This window comes from Sinocyclocheilus anshuiensis, unplaced genomic scaffold (genome assembly GCF_001515605.1).
Source record: "Sinocyclocheilus anshuiensis isolate Anshui unplaced genomic scaffold, SAMN03320099.WGS_v1.1 scaffold987, whole genome shotgun sequence".
NCBI lineage: Eukaryota > Metazoa > Chordata > Actinopteri > Cypriniformes > Cyprinidae > Sinocyclocheilus > Sinocyclocheilus anshuiensis.
In genome coordinates, this window is record NW_015542416.1 from 288,149 (window position 1) to 307,174 (window position 19,026).

Here is a 19,026-nt window from a genome sequence, read left to right on the forward strand (position 1 = left end):
CACCGATCCACAGATCCACTGATTCGCTGATCCACTGATTCGCTGATCCACTGATTCACTGATCCACCGATTCACTGATCCACCGATTCACTGATTCACTGATTCACAGATCCACTGATTCACTGATCCACGATTCACTGATTCGGTTGCAGCTGCTCACAGGAGAAGACATTATCAGTGAATAATTATTTAAATCTGAAATAATAACTTACATTTGACTTTAGAAGACTTGTAATATAGTGCACAAGTCACATGAGCCACTTTTATAATACTTATATATTGTGCTTTCATGTCCTTTATGAAGCTTGAACGCTTTAGTCCTCATTCATTTATATTATATTGAAAATATCATGTCTTGAATGCAGGTTATTAAAGTTATCTAGAACTGAAACTAAAACTGAATGGGTAAATCTCTTTAATAATGTTTTTGTACGTCCCTTTGGCTGCTTCAGTCAGTGAATGTGTGCCTCAAAACTTTAGTGGAAGTTTAGTTTTTTGGGTTTTGTGTTTGCTGTGAAACTTTACTTTGACTATGATGTGAAATCTTTCAGCAAATCTCCCACTTCTAAAAAGAGACAGCCTGGTTTCACAGGGTTTCAGAAGCTAGTTTTGGGGTTTTGGACTGGTCAAACCAGGTGGTCTGCTAGAACTAAAACAGTTGAACTCCAGATTTAACCGGCTGAGAGTTGCAAACCAAGTTTTTCATTTCAAGATACTCAAACTCTGCAGATCCAGTCACTGATCCACCGATTCACTGATTCACCGATCCACTGATTCACCAATTCACCGATCCACCGATTCACTGATTCACCGATTCACTGATCCACTGATTCACCGATCCACTGATTCACCGATTCACTGATTCACCGATCCACTGATTCACCGATCCACTGATCCACCGATTCACTGATCCACCGATTCACTGATCCACCGATTCACTGATTCACTGATTCACAGATCCACTGATTCACTGATCCACGATTCACTGATTCGGTTGCAGCTGCTCACAGGAGAAGACATTATCAGTGAATAATTATTTAAATCTGAAATAATAACTTACATTTGACTTTAGAAGACTTGTAATATAGTGCACAAGTCACATGAGCCACTTTTATGATACTTATATATTGTGCTTTCATGTCCTTTATGAAGCTTGAACGCTTTAGTCCTCATTCATTTATATTATATTGAAAATATCATGTCTTGAATGCAGGTTATTAAAGTTATCTAGAACTGAAACTAAAACTGAATGGGTAAATCTCTTTAATAATGTTTTTGTACGTCCCTTTGGCTGCTTCAGTCAGTGAATGTGTGCCTCAAAACTTTAGTGGAAGTTTAGTTTTTTGGGTTTTGTGTTTGCTGTGAAACTTTACTTTGACTATGATGTGAAATCTTTCAGCAAATCTCCCACTTCTAAAAAGAGACAGCCTGGTTTCACAGGGTTTCAGAAGCTAGTTTTGGGGTTTTGGACTGGTCAAACCAGGTGGTCTGCTAGAACTAAAACAGTTGAACTCCAGATTTAACCGGCTGAGAGTTGCAAACCAAGTTTTTCATTTCAAGATACTCAAACTCTGCAGATCCAGCATTTTTAAACAGTACTGTTTCCTGTAAACCTCTGTGTATGCAAAGCCAGAAACGTCCCCTATGAAAAGCTAATGAAAAATGTCCTGTGAACGTTCCAGTTGTATTTTTCCAGAAGTTTTGTGCTGTAAAGCCTCATAAGTCACATATAAGCAGAGAAAGTCGTCCGACTGCCACAAAACTGTCCGAAAGCTTTCCAGATCAACTGTAGAGCCTGAGGTTCAGATTTATATGGCTGGATGGTCTGATTTATGTGTGGATGCACACGTGGAGTTCAAACACAAGTTAAGGGTTTCCCATTAAACACTGAAGATACGGATTCAGCTAAATGCTGCTGTAGCTCACGCCTGCTGTTACACCAGCTGTTAGTGAATTCATGAAGAATTAGATATAAATGTGATATATAATAATTAGGTCACACTGTTTGAGTCCTGAATTAGTGTGTCCTTTAAAGACCCACTGATTGTAGAGGACATCATGCATTAGAGGGTTAAAAAGCAAATCGTTTGTTTCTTGATGAAGGTTTTCTTGAATAGTTGTTAAAGTATTGTTTAAATAAGCTTTTATTTTACTCATTTCAATTATATGGAACCTTAATTCCACTGTGACTGGATTGTTCTTATAGAGCCATGGCATTATGAATTCATATTTAATCAGTACAGTAGCATTATAAGGTGCATCCCTGCAGAAGTGTGCTGTGTTTATTTTGGCTTCGCAGCAGAGGACGAGGATCTCCCGATGGATTCTGTGGAGTTTTATCATCTGAATCATAATCACACAGACAGAAGTGTGTGTGGGATCCTGCTGGTTCTCTCCGTGAGGATAATCGGTGTGTGTGTAACTGGTTTGTGGTTTGGGAACAGCAGGCAGATGTGTGTGAGAGGATTCTTCATAAAGAGCATCTAAAGAATGACGCTTCACTGCCAGATGAAGCTTCTCGTCTCATTCATCACTGACGTCTTGACAGCAATATAAAACGTCTGCTTGAGTTTTGGTTATTAGGATTCAAGCCAGTTTTCATAGAGCATTTAGGACAGTATTGATGAGTTTATCAGCACTCTACTATTAAAGCGGTGGTTCAGTGGTCTTTTTCTAAGTTCAGTGGACTTGATTGTGTTTATGGGGTGCAGTCTAACATGCTTTGTTTTTTAAAAAACGCATAATTTTTCATATAATTTACCTTTATTCCACACCGCTCTGTCCCTTCTCTGAGAAACACGCTGATCATTTCCTGCTTTTATGAAGCCCCTCCCTCAGAAATAGGCGATGGGCTCTGATTGGTTAGCTAGCCCAGTGTGTTGTGATTGGCTAAACAGCCTCTAGTGCACGTCTAACGTCCCGCCCCTCACCTCAGCGGCATGTGCTCCGGTTGTATTGTAAATATACGGTTTTATCCTGATTAAAGCTTTAATACAGCACAGCAACCGCATGCACGTCCATGTTTAACGCTTCTCATAGCTATGTAAAAATAAAGGTATAATTGTAACAGAACTGAGCTGATGATCTGAATGAGAGAGCGAGAGAGAGAGAGAGAGAGAGAGAGAGAGAGAGAGAGAGAGAGAGAGAGAGAGAGAGAGAGAGAGAGAGAGAGAGAGAGAGAGAGAGAGAGAGAGAGAGAGAGAGAGAGAGAGAGAGAGAGAGAGAAGAGAGAGAGAGAGAGAGAGAGAAAGATGCAGAGCAGGCGACGCGAGGAACAGTATTAAGAACCACTGCTTCAGAACATTGATTTTGAAACTTGTGAATCCATTAGAATCGTTAGAAGACAGAATCATGATTCATATATGAATAGATTTTTACGTGCACCTCTAGTTTTCTCTTCCTCTTCTCTAAAGCAGCGCAGCATGGCCCCGCCCCCTTTGCTGCCTTTTCCTGGGGGCGGGGTTTATCTGGGTTTGTGATGTCACGAACCCGGGAAGTAACTCGTTGTAGTCCCTACCAGCCGTTTTTGTAGGCATTAAACTGCAAGAATTTTAAAAGACGATATCTCCGTTTGCATTGAACTTTCAGATTCATAACTTTGCAGATATTGTTTATGCTCAAACAGCAACGTTACACACTAACTAACGTTAAAAAAGTGAAATCGCAATCAACCACCCCTTTAATACTTTTACAAGCATGTTGGAGTGAATGTTCACGAGAGACAGGAACCTTCCTGAAAGCTGTCATTCCTACACTAATGTTACACAAGATCTCAAGCAGTTCCCATTTTCCTTCCATTATTCTTTTCAGTTTCTTTTTCTCGTCTTCCTGTTCCTTTGGAAAGCTTCACACTTGCTCTGAATGGCTTTGGTCTGAAAGCAGGCTCTTAATTCTCAGCACTGTGTGAGCTCTCAGCTGCTTAAACATAGTTGTGGGCCGCAGAGTCGCTGATGTTTACCACCAAACACACTGAGTCCATGAGGCCAGGCTCTGTCAGTTTAGTGTCGTCTGTCAGGGGTTTATTGATCTGTTTGTATCACAGCACTCTCTGACCTTACATGGCGGGAACCTCAACTTCAGTTTTGTCTTTCTGAATCTCTCTGTCCACAATCCTGCATGTACTACTGACCTAGACGGAAACTGATGCTGTATTTACTTAATAAAAGCAGCTTTATTGACTGATATGATCATTTCGCACTAACCTTGCAGAAACGTTTTTTCCTAAGTCTGCACTTATTTCCAATAAGCCTACAGCCTCTGACCTCTAAACTCTGAATTGTTTGAGATTTGATTTAATTCAGAATTACAAGGAAAAAAACAGAACTGCAAAATTTAAACTCAAGAAAAACAAGAAAAAATAATTGAAATATCTGTAATAATTGTGAGTCACAAGTTTTTTTTTTTTTTGTGGGGGAAAAACAGAATTGCAAGAAAAAAAAAGTCATAAATGTAAGATGAAAAACCACAATTACGGTTTTTATTTTGTTATTCCATGGTGGAAACAGGCTTCCATACAGGACACATTGTGAAATGATACAGTATCCTGAAAAATAAAACGTATGACGGTTTCCACAAACAATATTAATGTTTTAAACATTGATAATAATCAGAAATGTTTGTTGAGCAGCAAATCAGCATATTAGAATGATTTCTGAAGATCATGTGACACTGAAGACTGGAGTAATGATGCTGAAAATACAGCTGCGCATCACAGAAATACATTACAGTTTAACAGAGATTCACAGAGAAAACAGCTGTTTTACATTATAATAATATTTCACAGTGTTTTTGATCAAGATGAGCAGAAGAGACTCTTCCAGAGACAGTAGATATGATTCTCACTGCACAGTGCTGATATCAGTGCACTAACGCTGGCTCAGGTATAAACAGATCTGAGTGATATCTCAGTGGCTGTGAATGGAGTCAGGACAGATCCTCATACTGAACAGAGGAACAGATGTGTTCCTGATCTCTCTCCGTCAGCAGCTCCTCGTGTGCCACCATAAACACGCTCCCTTCCCCTCCTCAGCATCTGCAGTGTTTGTGTTTCTCAGCGGCTGATATCGGCACCTGGTCTTCTGTGCTTCTGCTTTGCCTTCATACGCAGCCGGCGGCCGATTCATCAGAAACTCAGTCGGACTCAAGAGATGCTTCGTAGTTTTAGCAAAGGGTCAGAACAGCTGAAGTATTGCTAAAAGAAGGATCTTCTGCCAAATATGATCAATCATCATCAGTCATAATAAGCACACACAGAATCTCAGACTTCATCAAGTCACTGTAATACAAAGAATCTGGACACCATGCATGCAGGATATGTTTTGAAGTTTGCATGCTTTTGCAAAAGAAACATGAAAAATGTATGTTAAACATTTAGATCTGCATCTATGAGGAGAACAGTCAAAGAAAGTCAAGTCTGAGTTGAGAAGTTAGAAAGTGCCGGTCGTTCCTCTGATCGCTGTGTTGATGTGAAGCTGAAGGACTGAAGACTGTAGGCTCCTCTGTGGACAGTCATTAGTAGGGGAGACTGGGGCTAGTTGTCACACTTTACTGTATATCTCAAAACATCAGTTAATTAAATACACCTTCTGTGACAACATGCCCCAACAGCAGGACTATGGAGGCCACGGAATTAAAAAATAAAAAGGGTAATTGCAACTTTTTTTCTCACAATTAACACAAAATTATTATTTTTTTTAACAGTCCTAACTTTATACAGTATCTGACACTTAAGAGGTTTTTTGCTCCCAAGTTGGAGTGTATTTTCTCAGAATTGCCTCTGACCTCTAAACTCTGAATATAAACTTGTTTTTATGAGAATTCAGGGGAAAAAAAAACAAAAAACTGAATTGTGAAATTTAAACTCAAGAAAAACAAGAAAAAAGTCATAATTGTAAGATATAAAGTCACAGTTACTTGTTTCATTTTATTACATTTTTTCGAAAAAAAAACAAAAACCACACAATTCCAAGAAAAAAAGACATAAATGTGAGAAGAAAAAACACAATTACTGTTTTTATTTTGTTATTCCATGGTGGAGTCAGGCTTCCATACAGGACACATTGTGAAATTATACAGTATCCTACATAACACTATTTATAAAATCTATTTATAAGAAAATGTAAGTTTTGTTTTGGCCAGCACATACAGTATGTTTTATTAATGAATTTATAATGTACTGGTATTGCACAAAAATAGCAGTTAAAACAACATTAATAAGAAGCATTTTAAGTGAAGTCCGTGTTGAAGTAGTTGTGTGAAGCGAGTCGTTTCTGAATAAAGCGCTGCTGTTGTCACTGGTTCTCTGTTCACTCTGTAAGTTGTGTTTCCGGTGTGTTTACTCTTGGAGAAAAGCATTCAGGAGTCTGTGAATGTTTGTGAGTAAACCTAGCGTTCCCATGATGCTCTGCATGTGACACACCTGTGCTACTTCCAGTCTGTGTTTCACAGCGGCGTGTTTGTGTTTGTCAGGCGCTCAGTGTGATGATGACCCACGCTTTCCTCCGCTACGGCACGATCAGGCTTTCAGTGAGTGATTTCTGATTATTCCAGAGCACAGCAGACATCTCCAGTCACATTTCATGAGCCGTTGTGTTTGAAGAACTGCTCGAATGTTTCCCAAAATCTGAGTCTCATTTGTGGTTCTAGAAGAAAATGCCATTGATTTCCATTGGCACTGTTGATTCAGACCACTAAACAACCAGCCAGAAGAAACTAATTTTCTGAGAAACGACATATTTCACAGTGAAGTATTTAAGGATCTGAGGGACATTTACTGTTGGTTTTCTGTGAATAAGCGAGAGATTAATATGCGGTGATGAATTACTCAGCTCTGCTCTCTCAGTGAAAGCGCTGGACAATCTGGAACCACAGACATGCCGCTCTGCTTGTTTATGTGCTGCTGGTAGAAATGAAAGCTGTGTGTGTTTGTTCTTTAGCTTGATGCTGAAATCTGTAGCGCAGTGTGTGATTCAGCTGATATTACAGGATCTGTGAAGACTGACAGCAAAGATCTGTAGCACTTTAATAGGCTACAATACAATGAGATATAGTTTAGTTAATTCAGCTTTCATCAAGTTTAATTAAATATAGCATGAAAATGTTCAAATGTTTGGAGTCAGTAAGAATTTGTCTTTTGGCAAGAAATGTATACTTTTATCTAAGGACGCATTAAATTGATCAGAAGTGACAGTAAAGACATTTATAATGTTACAAAAGATTTCTGTTTCAAATAAATGCTGTTCTTTTGAACTTCTTGTGCTCTTGTTTTCTTGTGCTCAGTGGACTATTATTCACATTCTACACATTCTACTCATTTATTTAGTCTTGGTTAAGCATTTGGTGCTCCGATCCAGTCGCTCCGCTGCTGTTCTGGTGTATGAGCTCATGAATAAAGCGAAGCCGTTCCGTCATGTAGGTCGTCTCCTCTGAGGCTCATGGGAGTGTCTATAGATTGAGTTTAACACTCCTCCCTGTGCTGCACGATCTGCCAAATTCAAGACCTCATTTTGGACAACTGAGATCCCTTCATTCTGCTGCATCTGCTCATTTTCTCACTAAAAACACTTCATCCACGAGCTCAGACAGATGAGGAGCTGCGCAGCCAGCGATGACCTTCACGCTCGCGCTGTACTTCTACATTTACAAACTTCATCAGATTCTGATTTTCTCAGTGTGAGCCAAGGGTCTGTTTCTGAATCTGTGTTTCAACGTCACGCTCGCTTCATCACTAACAAACAGCACAGCGGTCACTTCCGTGGACCTCAGTGGTTTTCTCTCATGTTCCCGTCATTTCTGGTGTTCTTTCTGATCAACCACAAGATCTGGATCTCTGGGGTTCGTGCATCATATACCACTGGACCTCAAAGAGAAAGATATTTACCGTTAACATTAAATGTATACATTAAATGACCTCAGCCCACCGAGAGCCAGTAACTCAAACCTTCAGGCGTTACCCAGAAGCCTTTGATTGTCCAGTCTTCATCTGGTCTGGAGTGAACCTCTCTGCTCTGAGAAATACACGTCGTTCCCAAACGTCTTCATACTGGCGAAGTGTTTCCACTAGTTGCACAACAGACTGCTGAAATCGTATTATCGGGCACATCTATGGAGCATTCATGAAGGGACAAGTGTGCACATGGAAATAAATAATAACAGATTACTGATCATTGAGTGTGTTTTGCATAACAAAACACTGACCTACATGGTGACACATTATCGGGTTATTATGCTTAGGTGATTAGGTTATTATCACTGTAAGACTGTGCTTGTGAACGTATTCACTGATGTAAACAAGTCTCCAAACTCATGCATGCTTTCATGCATATAAAGATGTAAATAAACGTTGGTAAGACTTTACCTGAAACCTTTATATTTAATGCATTATAAAAGAATTTAATGCATGAATTATGCCTTGTAATGTAGCTTATAAATTATCCATTGTATGAATAATTGTAACTGCAGATTTTATGAAAAATTCAAGGTGTTAGTAAAACTTTTAAATGCACGCCATTGTGCCTATTATTTACTATTTCTAAAAGGTCAATTCTGCGTGAAATTAATACATGTTACTGGTTTTAGTGTCAATGACTTATCGGTTATTAATTAAAATTGCATTCCGATTTGCCTCCATTCCAGTCTTCAGCGTTCACTTTTCACAATCCAGTCAACAGCCGAGTTCTGTCTATGCATTTCACTTGGAAACACTCAACTCTCACAATAATGTCTTGTTTGAATGACTGCATCAGGTGTCTCTGTTCACTTTTGACAACCACTTAACAGCAGGTGATATCACGCTGTTCTCACTGCTGTATAAAGCTGTGTTGGAGTCCTGATCCTGAGCTTGATGGGAATCTTGGGTTTATTAAGTCGGCGTCTCCTTGCGATAGCCTCTGATCAACGTCACAGGATAATTGGTGTAGCTGACTAATAACATGAAGCATATTTATGAGTGAAGCTGCGTCTGATCATATATACAGTGGGTACGGAAAGTATTCAGACCCCCTTAAATTGTTCACTCTTTGTTATATTGCAGCCATTTGCTAAAATCATTTAAGTTAATTTTTTTTCCTCATTAATGTACACACAGCGAAGGGGGTCTGAATACTTTCCGTACCCACTGTATGTCGATTATAAGACTCGTTAGTGAGCGTAACTGCTGAAGCTGAAGCTGGATTTGGCGTCGCTGAGGTTGAACATCCTCTAGGCCTCTGCGTAGACTCTTATCGCCAGGTTTCTGACTTCACAATCTCCTCATTGGTTTTATTTACTCAGCTGCATCAGATCGTGTGCATAAACACTCACACTGGTTGATATGACTCATGAATTGGTTTTTGGCCTGCTTTATATCATGTAAAAGAAAACATTGGGAGATTCCTTTCCTTCGGGATCTGAAGTCTGAAGCTCACCGAGCTGAACTGTCATTAGTATATGAGCATAACCTCTTCATTCCGCCGTTGAGCTGTTGTGTGAGTGCTAAGATGGCATGTCTTGCTGTAGTGTGCCATTAAAGAGCCTGTGGTCCAGATCTCCAGCACTAACCCCTTCCAGATGATGGGCCGGTAACAGAGCGGCTGATTGTTTGTGCTTCTCCTGCGCTCTAATCAAGGCCATGTGTGCGCTTCAGTTCTGATCCGGCTCAGTTCGGTTTGCTCGGCTGATTTGGTTACATGTAAATGAAGCTAAAGCGTGATCCACCGTGGTACAGTAGTTCTGGCAGACACTGCTGTTTTGGTTTCTCATCTGTGAGGGAAACAATCAGATCTTTTCTGAAAACAGCAGCCGATTGAAGTGAAGCTGTAGGAGCTGCAGGGATGCCTGGAGGCAGTTTACAGCCCCGGATCAAATGTGTGCAGAACTGCTCGCCGGATCTCAGCACATAAACAGGAAAATGCATGGTGTGATTATAAAGACTTTTATTGTGGCATGAAGTATTAGCAGGACCGAGACTGTAAAGAAATACTAGAGAAGGAAAGTGTGCTTATAATAAAGTCTTTTGTTTTGTAAAGCATTCATTGTGAAGTCTGTGGATGGAATTCAAACTCTGATTGCTCAAGCAATGTTTTCAACATTGATAATAATCAGAAATGTTTCTTGAGCAGCAAATCAGCATATTAGAATGATTTCTGAAGATCATGTGACACTGAAGACTGGAGTAATGATGCTGAAAATACAGCTGCGCATCACAGAAATACATTACAGTTTAACAGAGACTCACATAGAAAACAGCTAATAATATTTCACTGATCAAATAAATGCAGCCTTGATGAGCAGAAGAGGCCTTTTCCAAAACATGAAAATATCTTACCAACCCCAAATATAATAATAAAATAATTATATAGATGGATAGTTTTTAAAAATATTTTATATATCTGTTTCAGAAAAATAATGTCATTAATAAGATAATTTTTCTGTCTGTTGGTTGTCATGTGAAATGCTAATAGATATTAACACATTCCATTTTTAATCAGATGTAACTATTTGATATTTATAATGAGATGATTTTGCCCTAGAATTTAGCTAAAACAAGCACCTCAACTCAACATTTTCACTGATTATGATTATGATTATTATTTGTGTACATGTTTCCACTCATCCGTGTGTCTCAGAATGACCTAGAACGGCTCTGTTCAGTGAACGTGATTTAACCAAGTGCAAAATGCTCCTGGATCAACATTACAGTCCAAAAATATAGACTTAACCCAATCCCTACCCCTAAACTTAACCCTACCCACAATTTATTCCTAATATCAGAGGGAAATGATAGCTGATTAACAAGGGTGTAGAAACACCTAACTCTGATCGTAAGCCTAAAACTGAGATTTCCTGAGGTTATCTCTCAATTCTGATTGGTTGATTGGAATGTTGTTCCAGGATGGCAGTGTGTGTACACAACCACCCTACAATGCTAAAAATCCACCCAGTGCTTTTTTTAAATCGCGATAAATGATAACCCCTTTCTCAGATCAAGCTGTTCTCAGATTCTTGGCTGTGTGATGTCACACAGACCCAGGCCCCTCCCACTATTGTTGATTGACACTAGTGTTTTACCTTAGCTCCGCCCTGAGTGAGCTGTCATCAGTCCGCCATTGTTTCACCGCCGGAGCAGATGTAGACAAGAATGACTCCTGAGCGATTGAGGTGTTCTGTTGTTGGATGTAATAATGAACATAGCAGTCGTCATTTACTCCCGACATCTGAGCCGCTGAAGACGCAGTGGATTACATTGTTTCTGAAGGGAATGCGCCCCCTATCTGCCTAAATGTGTCTATGTTTGCGCGAATCATACCTCCAGTAGAAGTGAGTGTAAAGTTTTTAATGAATCTTTGCAAATCGCCTTTCCTAGTAACATGCTAGTTAGCAAGTTCCATGACGAATGTGGCTAAAGTTTACAGTCTCATTAGGATGGCTCGTCACCCCACGGAAGAGAGGGGCGGGGTCAGCAGAGCTCATTGGCATTTAAAGGGACATGCACTGACACTGGTCACTGTGAACAGAGCTGTTTTTGACAGGGTAAAAAGGGTGTTGTTTTACACTACCATTGAGAAATTTTAACCAAACTATGTTACAGACCAATTTGTGGAAAATAGGCATCCGATGACCCCTTTAATCCAGGAACATGTTGTACTTGGTGAAATCACGTTCACCAGGAATCGGGTTAGGTCTATGTTTTTGGACAATAATATTGATATCTTGCATCCCGGCGACCGGCTGTGTCCGGACACGTTTACTGACTCTGTTCTCCGTCTGTGCAGAATGGGACTCAAGCGCTCAGCTGGACCTCACCGAGCTCATCGGCGTTCCTCTGCCGCCGTCTGTGTCCTTCGTCACGGGCCTGGAGGGCTTCCCGGCGTATAGCTTTGGTCCGGACGCTAACGTGGGCCGCCTGACGCGCTCCTTCATCCCCGACCCGTTCTACCGCGACTTCTCCATCGTGGTGACGGCCAGACCCAGCTCTCGGCGCGGAGGAGTGCTGTTCGCCGTCACAGACGCACTGCAGAAGATCGTCCATCTGGGAGTGTCTCTGGCGCCGGTGGAGGACGGGTCCCAGCGCATGGTTCTGTACTACACCGAGCCCGGGGCCGCGCACACACAGGAGGCGGCTTCATTCAAGATGGGCGATCTGACGGGCCGCTGGGCGCGCTTCACGCTGGCTGTACAGGGAGAGGAGGTGAAGCTGTACATGGACTGTGAGGAGCAGCACCGCGTGGCCTTCCGCAGGAGCCCTGACCCACTCACCTTCCAGCCCAGCTCCGGCATCTTCATAGGGAACGCCGGGGGAACCAGGCTGGAGCGCTTCCTGGTGAGTGTTAGGGCTGGGCGATATGGGCTTTAAAATATATCACAATATTTCTGGTATTTATTGCAATAACGATATCAATGACGATAATTTAGGGAATCCTGTTTCTTTAAAGAAAAGTATTATCTTTCCTATTTTTACCCAAAATAGGGTGTTGTGAGCATTACTGAGTACACACGTAATGTAATGACTTTAATTCACACTGGAAGCCAGAGGGCGCTCTTGCACAGAAAATCCACATATGCATCGCAGAAGTAATGGCACTGACGACGCTCCAGGAAATCCCTAATATGGACAAAGTATCCCGTTATCGCTGAATAAAACGCACAACGGAGATAGGGAAATTTTAACTGATAAAACTTGAAGACAATAAACATTAGATTGCACAAAATATATGGTTTATCTGTGTTCCTCAAGTAATCTTGGGTATTTTTTTATAAGGAATGTATATTTATAATGCAACGGTAATCGATAGCCTTTATCACTGTATATAACACTATAATTCTGTAATATAAAACCACGTCTGGTCACAAAAAGAAGTTATTTCAACCAGGGTTAGGCTCAGAGCGATTTTTTGTCGCACAGTACAGCCCTGACCAAACCAGTTCCAGATTGTAAAAGTGATCAACTCCTTCTCAATTTCACGTCCGCCTTGCGCCATGTCGCTCCGCACTGTCGCACACAGAAATATGTCATCAAATAGACTTTATCGTAATATCGCGGGAAGACTAATTCTTATTGTGGGGAGAATTCTTACTGGTCAATCGTAAACGATAAGATATCGCCCATCTCTAGTGAGTGTCACTGTTTTCTCACGCATGTCTGCAGTAGCGATGATACGTTCAACACGGAAGCTCTGAAGCTTGAATCAAAAAACCCACACATTTCACATTGAAGCACTGTATCGGAGCAGGCCCGGTTCTACGGGGGAGCTAGAAGGTGCTAAGCACCCTCAAACGAAATCAATAGCACCCTCAGTTAAAGCTGTAATAATGGCATTTTATTGCAGATTTGGCAAACTATCCAGGACTCCGTTTCCCAAAAGCATCGTAAGCTTAAGTTGATCGTAGCTACATTGGTTTCAATGGGTCTATGATGTACTTAAGCTTACGATGCTTTTGGGAAAAGCAGCCCAGTGCATTATGGTTTGCGATTTCTATTTCAACGTGTTTTTGCAGCGTTGAGCAATATAGCCAATCACAGACATATCTGTTGATATCTTGAATCAGAGGCGTTCGAGTTAGAATCCACTCACCGCTTTATATATTAAGATCAAATTAATTTTGGCCATGAAATAACAGTCTAAGAACTGAGGCAGAGGTAAAATAGACAGATCACAGATTTAATTTATGAATTTATGCTTGATTTATTTGACTTATTTTAGTGGCAGTACACTGACACAAATGAATGACTTTGACAATGACCATTATTTATAAACAATAAAAATAAAACAAAGAATCATTTGTAGAACCAGATGTGAAGCCAGCAGCTGTAATAGAACACTGCACTTTGGAAGGCGTTATTCATTTTTATAACGCTTCACTACAGGATATGAACAATCCAGTTTGATGTTTCCCTTACTAGTACTAGTAAAATTATTAGTACCTTTTCCATTTTTCTAGATATTTTTCTTACATGTACTAGCTGATCAACAATCACATGTACAAGCTACTAACAAGGTGTATCATAAATGAACAATTATTCAATCATTATTATTAAATTGCACATTTGCAACTTAATTCACGTGATGTGTGTACAGCTAGGCATCTTTGGTTTCCTCTTTTTGTGTCATTTAGATGGTAAATGTGTGCCTTTTTATCTTTTGAATCACTTATCAAAAGTTGCTAAAAATGACCAATTTTTAGAAATAGCTAAATTTGTTGCTAGGTGCTTTTGGAAGAAAAAGTTGCTGGGGTAGTCTGAAAAGTTGCTAAATTTAGACCCTCACCTTCTAAACTTTGTCATCACTCACGAACAACACACAGAGAGCACACCAGAAACTCCAGTTGATGCCCAAATATGATTTTAATGAATGTTGGTGCTATATATCTTATGCCTCCTAGTGGTTCATCCATGCTCTTCATTAAAAAAATAAATCAAATAAAAATACATACTAATATCATTTGCATATAATCATATACAGTACTGGGCAAAAGTCTTAGGCCACTAGAATTTTAGAATTTTTTTGCACAGTACTGTATAGATAGAATTGTCTTTTTTTTCATAAAGAAATGCAGTAAATGGCATGTCCTGTATGTGTCTAAAATGATTAAAGCGCTTGCATTAAGATGAGCAGCTGAACATACGTCACGACACAGATGTTCCGTATCACCGGCGCGGCACAGACGCCAACACATTGATTTGTGGCTCGTTCACATTCTGAACAACATTGGACAACATCAGCCGCGCCACAAGACCGACAACGTGGCAGTCTGACACCAATGAGACTCGTGTTTTAATGGCTTTCCCTCTTCAGACCCTTAAGAGCATTAATTTATGTTTCCCCTTTCGTTCTCCTCATAAAAAAAAAAAAAAAACTTTCAAAGGATATTTCAACATAAAACTTCTTCAGTTACTCTGATCATGTCGTTTCAGTCCTGTACGACTTTCTTTCTTCTGTAAAACACAAAAGGAGATATTTAACACAATGTCCATGCTCCTCCTTTCCATGCAAAGCAAGCATACAGTGACTAAGGACGGAAAAGTATACCATAAAGTACCATAAAAAGTATTATTATAACTGTAATATTGCTGTTACTGTAGTAGCATGAGTCTCAGATGAAGTAAAGCTGTGTTTGGTCGGAGGAAGAGCTTGTCATTCAGACGTCACAGTCATTTTTGGCAGCAAACAGCTGCAGAGCTTCAAACTTCTTGTCAAGACTCTTTCTTGGGAGATACACAACACATAACAGTTGTGTTAATGTTTGTTTCTGTGAATTGTGGGGACTTTCCATAGACTTCTATTAATTTTATACTGAACAAATGATATTTTTTATCCACTAACCCAACCCTAACCACACACACACACCCACACACTCACACTCACACACACTCACACTCACTCTCACACGCACACACACTCACTCACTCACACACACACACACACACACACACACTCACTCACTCACTCACTCACTCACTCACTCACTCACTCTCACACTCACTCACTCACACACACACACACACAAACCCAACTGTTTGTTTTTATGTTTAAAAAATGATATTTCTAGCTTATATAAGATGACTGCACACAGAGCAGAAGCCGAAAAACAGCTATTATTATTTATGACCAGCTGTGTTTCGCAGTTTGAGTTTCATAATTTACCACACGCACTGACAATTCCCTGTTTCCACAATGTTTGATGTTTTATATGCACTCATTTGGATTATTTTAGACTAATTCGATTTCTCTGTGGGTGAAGCTACACAATGATATGTTTCTCTTTACAATTGCACATTTTGTGTGAAGGCGAAAGATTTCCTAATGCAGATTTTGAAAGGAGTTCAAGTTGGTCACACAGATTCCCCACTGACATCAGAAATCTGTGTGCTTTGACAGTGGCTACGTTTACATGCAACCAAATAATCCGTTTGTGATAAACACCTTAATCGATCCGATTGAGCTCGATCGGAATTAAATTTCGATCGGATTGAAGGGGGTGGTTTATTCCTTTTCTAATTTTTCTAATTTGTATTTTTACTGTGTGATAAATATGAGCAGCACGGCACAGCGGTTTATATGTATATTTATCCAAAAATGAATAAATATTAATTCTGCTGTTAAAAACAAATAAAGAAACCGTGTAGGAGAGTGGTTATTATGTGCAAACAGTGAGAAACTCTATATTTGTGCAGCGTACGCATGTAGAAAAAAATTATAAATTCCGATTTGAAGCTGTGACATATAAACACACACATCGACCCGATCACTTTCTTTAGTGTTCATGTAAACACTACATTCAGATTCATCAATCGGAATGAATTCAGTCCGATTTAACCAAAAATTGTGCATGTAAACGTAGCCAGTGTCTTGAGTGTAAGTTGTGCTCCACGCAGCACTACACCACTGACTCCAGGCTACATGCACCTTTCTGACCACAGAAAGTTGTGACTCGCCTTTATTGTGTAGCATCTGGCAAAAACACATTTATCTGAAAGCCTGTTTATGCCACAGAACACAAAAATAAATCACTTTTTAAATTGTACAATTCTTACTTTTTCCTCAGTTCTGTTCAGGTTTGTAGTGTTTAGTGTTGCATCAGTGCATTGCACTTAAATCAGCACAGACACACAGACGAGCACAAACACTCATCCATCCATCAGTCTGTGTGTGTGTGTGAGTCAAGTTAAGTCACCATTATCTATATAGTGCTTTTTACAATGATTGTGTCAAAGCAGCTTTAAAGTATTAAAGAGGGAAATAGTGTGTCAAAATAGTGTGCCGTTCTCCTCTGGCCAGATGAATCCAGCAGATTAATTCTAGGCTGCAGCAGAGTCAGATTGTGCAGAGGACTCATCTGGTTCCTGTGGTCTTGTCCCGGTGGCCGTCTAGGAGACAAGGTCTTCACTGGGATCTGTCTCTGGGGCTCATCTAGCTGTCCTGATCTCTGCTGTCAGGGCTGTAGAGGTCATCTCTAGGTGCTGATCCACCATCTGGTCTGGATACGTACTGGATCCGGGTGACTGCAGTGACCATCTGATCTGGATACAGACTGGATCTGGTTGCTACGGTGACATCAGAATAAGAAAGAAACATACTAATATTAGCGTAGATGCCATTCTTCTAACGATGTAGCAAGTACATCGGGTGTTATGGGAAGTGTTTCCAGTTGTCCTAATTAATGCAGTCTAACAATCCTTTAACGGATTTGAATATTAGAAATGTGTTAGTGTGTTATGTGTAAGCCGGTTAAAGAGATGGGTTTTTAATTTAGATTTAACCCTTGTATTATGTTCGATTTCTGGGTACGATTTTGATGGAGCGGGTCAAATTGATCCTAATTCCCTAAATATCACATTATTAAAAACAAGAAGGAATCAGGTATGAACAGAAAAAAAATTATCAGTTTTTGTCACACAGTGTAAACAATTAATATCAAAAAGTATGATTTTTAAAAATGTGTTTAACCACATTTTCCGGCTGGTAGAAGTTTACTTCTATATTACTATATTCTATACTGTATTACTATATTACAGTTAAATCCTAATCTAATCATGACAAACTATATATCATTGGAAAGGTCTAAGGCTCCTAAATATATATTTTATCACTGTTTTTGTTACTAATTATGTAGGAACAGTTATAGATTAATTTATGACAAGAGTGCACCTCAAAACATATACTACATCATAATAGGAGTTCTGACCTTTGTCACAAAAATTCATTTTTATAAAATTTTTCCCTATCACGTTTTAGTAATCTTCAAAAATTAAATATAATTTGAAAGCTTAAAACCTCAAAATTCATCCTGTGAAAACCATTTTAAAATTGAGCATTGCTTTACCATGGAAATGGTATTTTAAAATATTTTAGTGGGCTCCTCCCCCTTAGTGGGGGTTGTCATTTTACAAAATGTATTACGGGCTTTTAGAATCAAAACTTTTTATAATCTTGACAAAATACATATCGTTGGAAAGGTCAGAGTCTCAAGATTCCATATTCCATATCAGCTATTGTCACGATTCGCTGCCGGAAGGAACGCAGGAGACGCGGAGAAGCATTAAACAGTCTTTTAATGATCAGACACAGGAGTAAATCCACAACGGGAAGGGAGAATGGCATGTGAACATAACTTGTAGACCTGACACACGAGGAATGCACAGACAGGAACTCTTATACATGACATAACAAGGGAATTGGGAGGGACACAGGTGCACAGCATTACTAATTAGACACGGGAGGAACTGGGTCACGGAGCACATGGGGAGGGAAAACATACACAAAACAGTCCAAGGGCGTGACACATATTTTGTGAAAGAAGTAATATTGAGAGAAAAATATATATATTTGTGACAGAAAAATTGCATTCAAAAAAAAATTATATATATATATGGAGTTTGAATGGCACCCGGTGGCTAGTTTTGATATAACGCCTAAACAAAATTGCATAGGAACCTCAACTTTTTATATCACAAATTTGGAACACAACTTATTTAGACATGTTCATGGCCCTAAATGAGAAAAAGTTACAAAATGTCTGGAAGAAAAAGATAAGTTAAATAGTATTTCATATACATTGGAAATAGAAATGATAGCTCACTTTTATCATCTGAGTCTGAGAAAGTCTTTTTCAGCACTGAAAATAATGAGAAAAGGCTCCTTTTTTCCCTTTCCAGGGTAGCAAAACACCAACATAACAACATATTCCCAAGAAATATATTTAATTTGGGTCTGTACAGTTGCCAAGAAAAAAAAAAAAATGTGGGTCAAATTGACCCGTGAACATCAAAATGGTCAGAAAATTATTTGTGTACACTTCAAAACACATCAGTCTATCCTCACTTTGCATGCATGTTCATGGCCCTAAAGAAAAAGTCACAAAATATCAAGAATAAAATCACAGATTAACTGGTATTTCCGACAGCTCGAAAATCAAAATGGGTCAAATTGTCCCGGAACATAATACAATGGATAAACTGACAGTTTTGAGAACACATCAGAAGTGGAGGACTATAATGCAATAAGGGCTCGCTCAAATACTGAGATGCTAAACCATTCAGGGCTTTATAGG

General features: G+C 39.5%; 1 protein-coding gene across 1 annotated transcript in view; it reads left to right on the top strand.

The window, feature by feature from the left end:
- Positions 1-19,026, top strand: part of LOC107693468 (collagen alpha-1(XVIII) chain-like) — a 75,688-nt gene that overhangs the window by 21,237 nt on the left and 35,425 nt on the right. Inside the window, exon 3 of the mRNA XM_016492874.1 lies at positions 11,751-12,298. Within this exon, the coding sequence (XP_016348360.1) occupies positions 11,751-12,298 (548 nt within the window). The remainder of the gene's footprint in view (positions 1-11,750; positions 12,299-19,026) is intronic.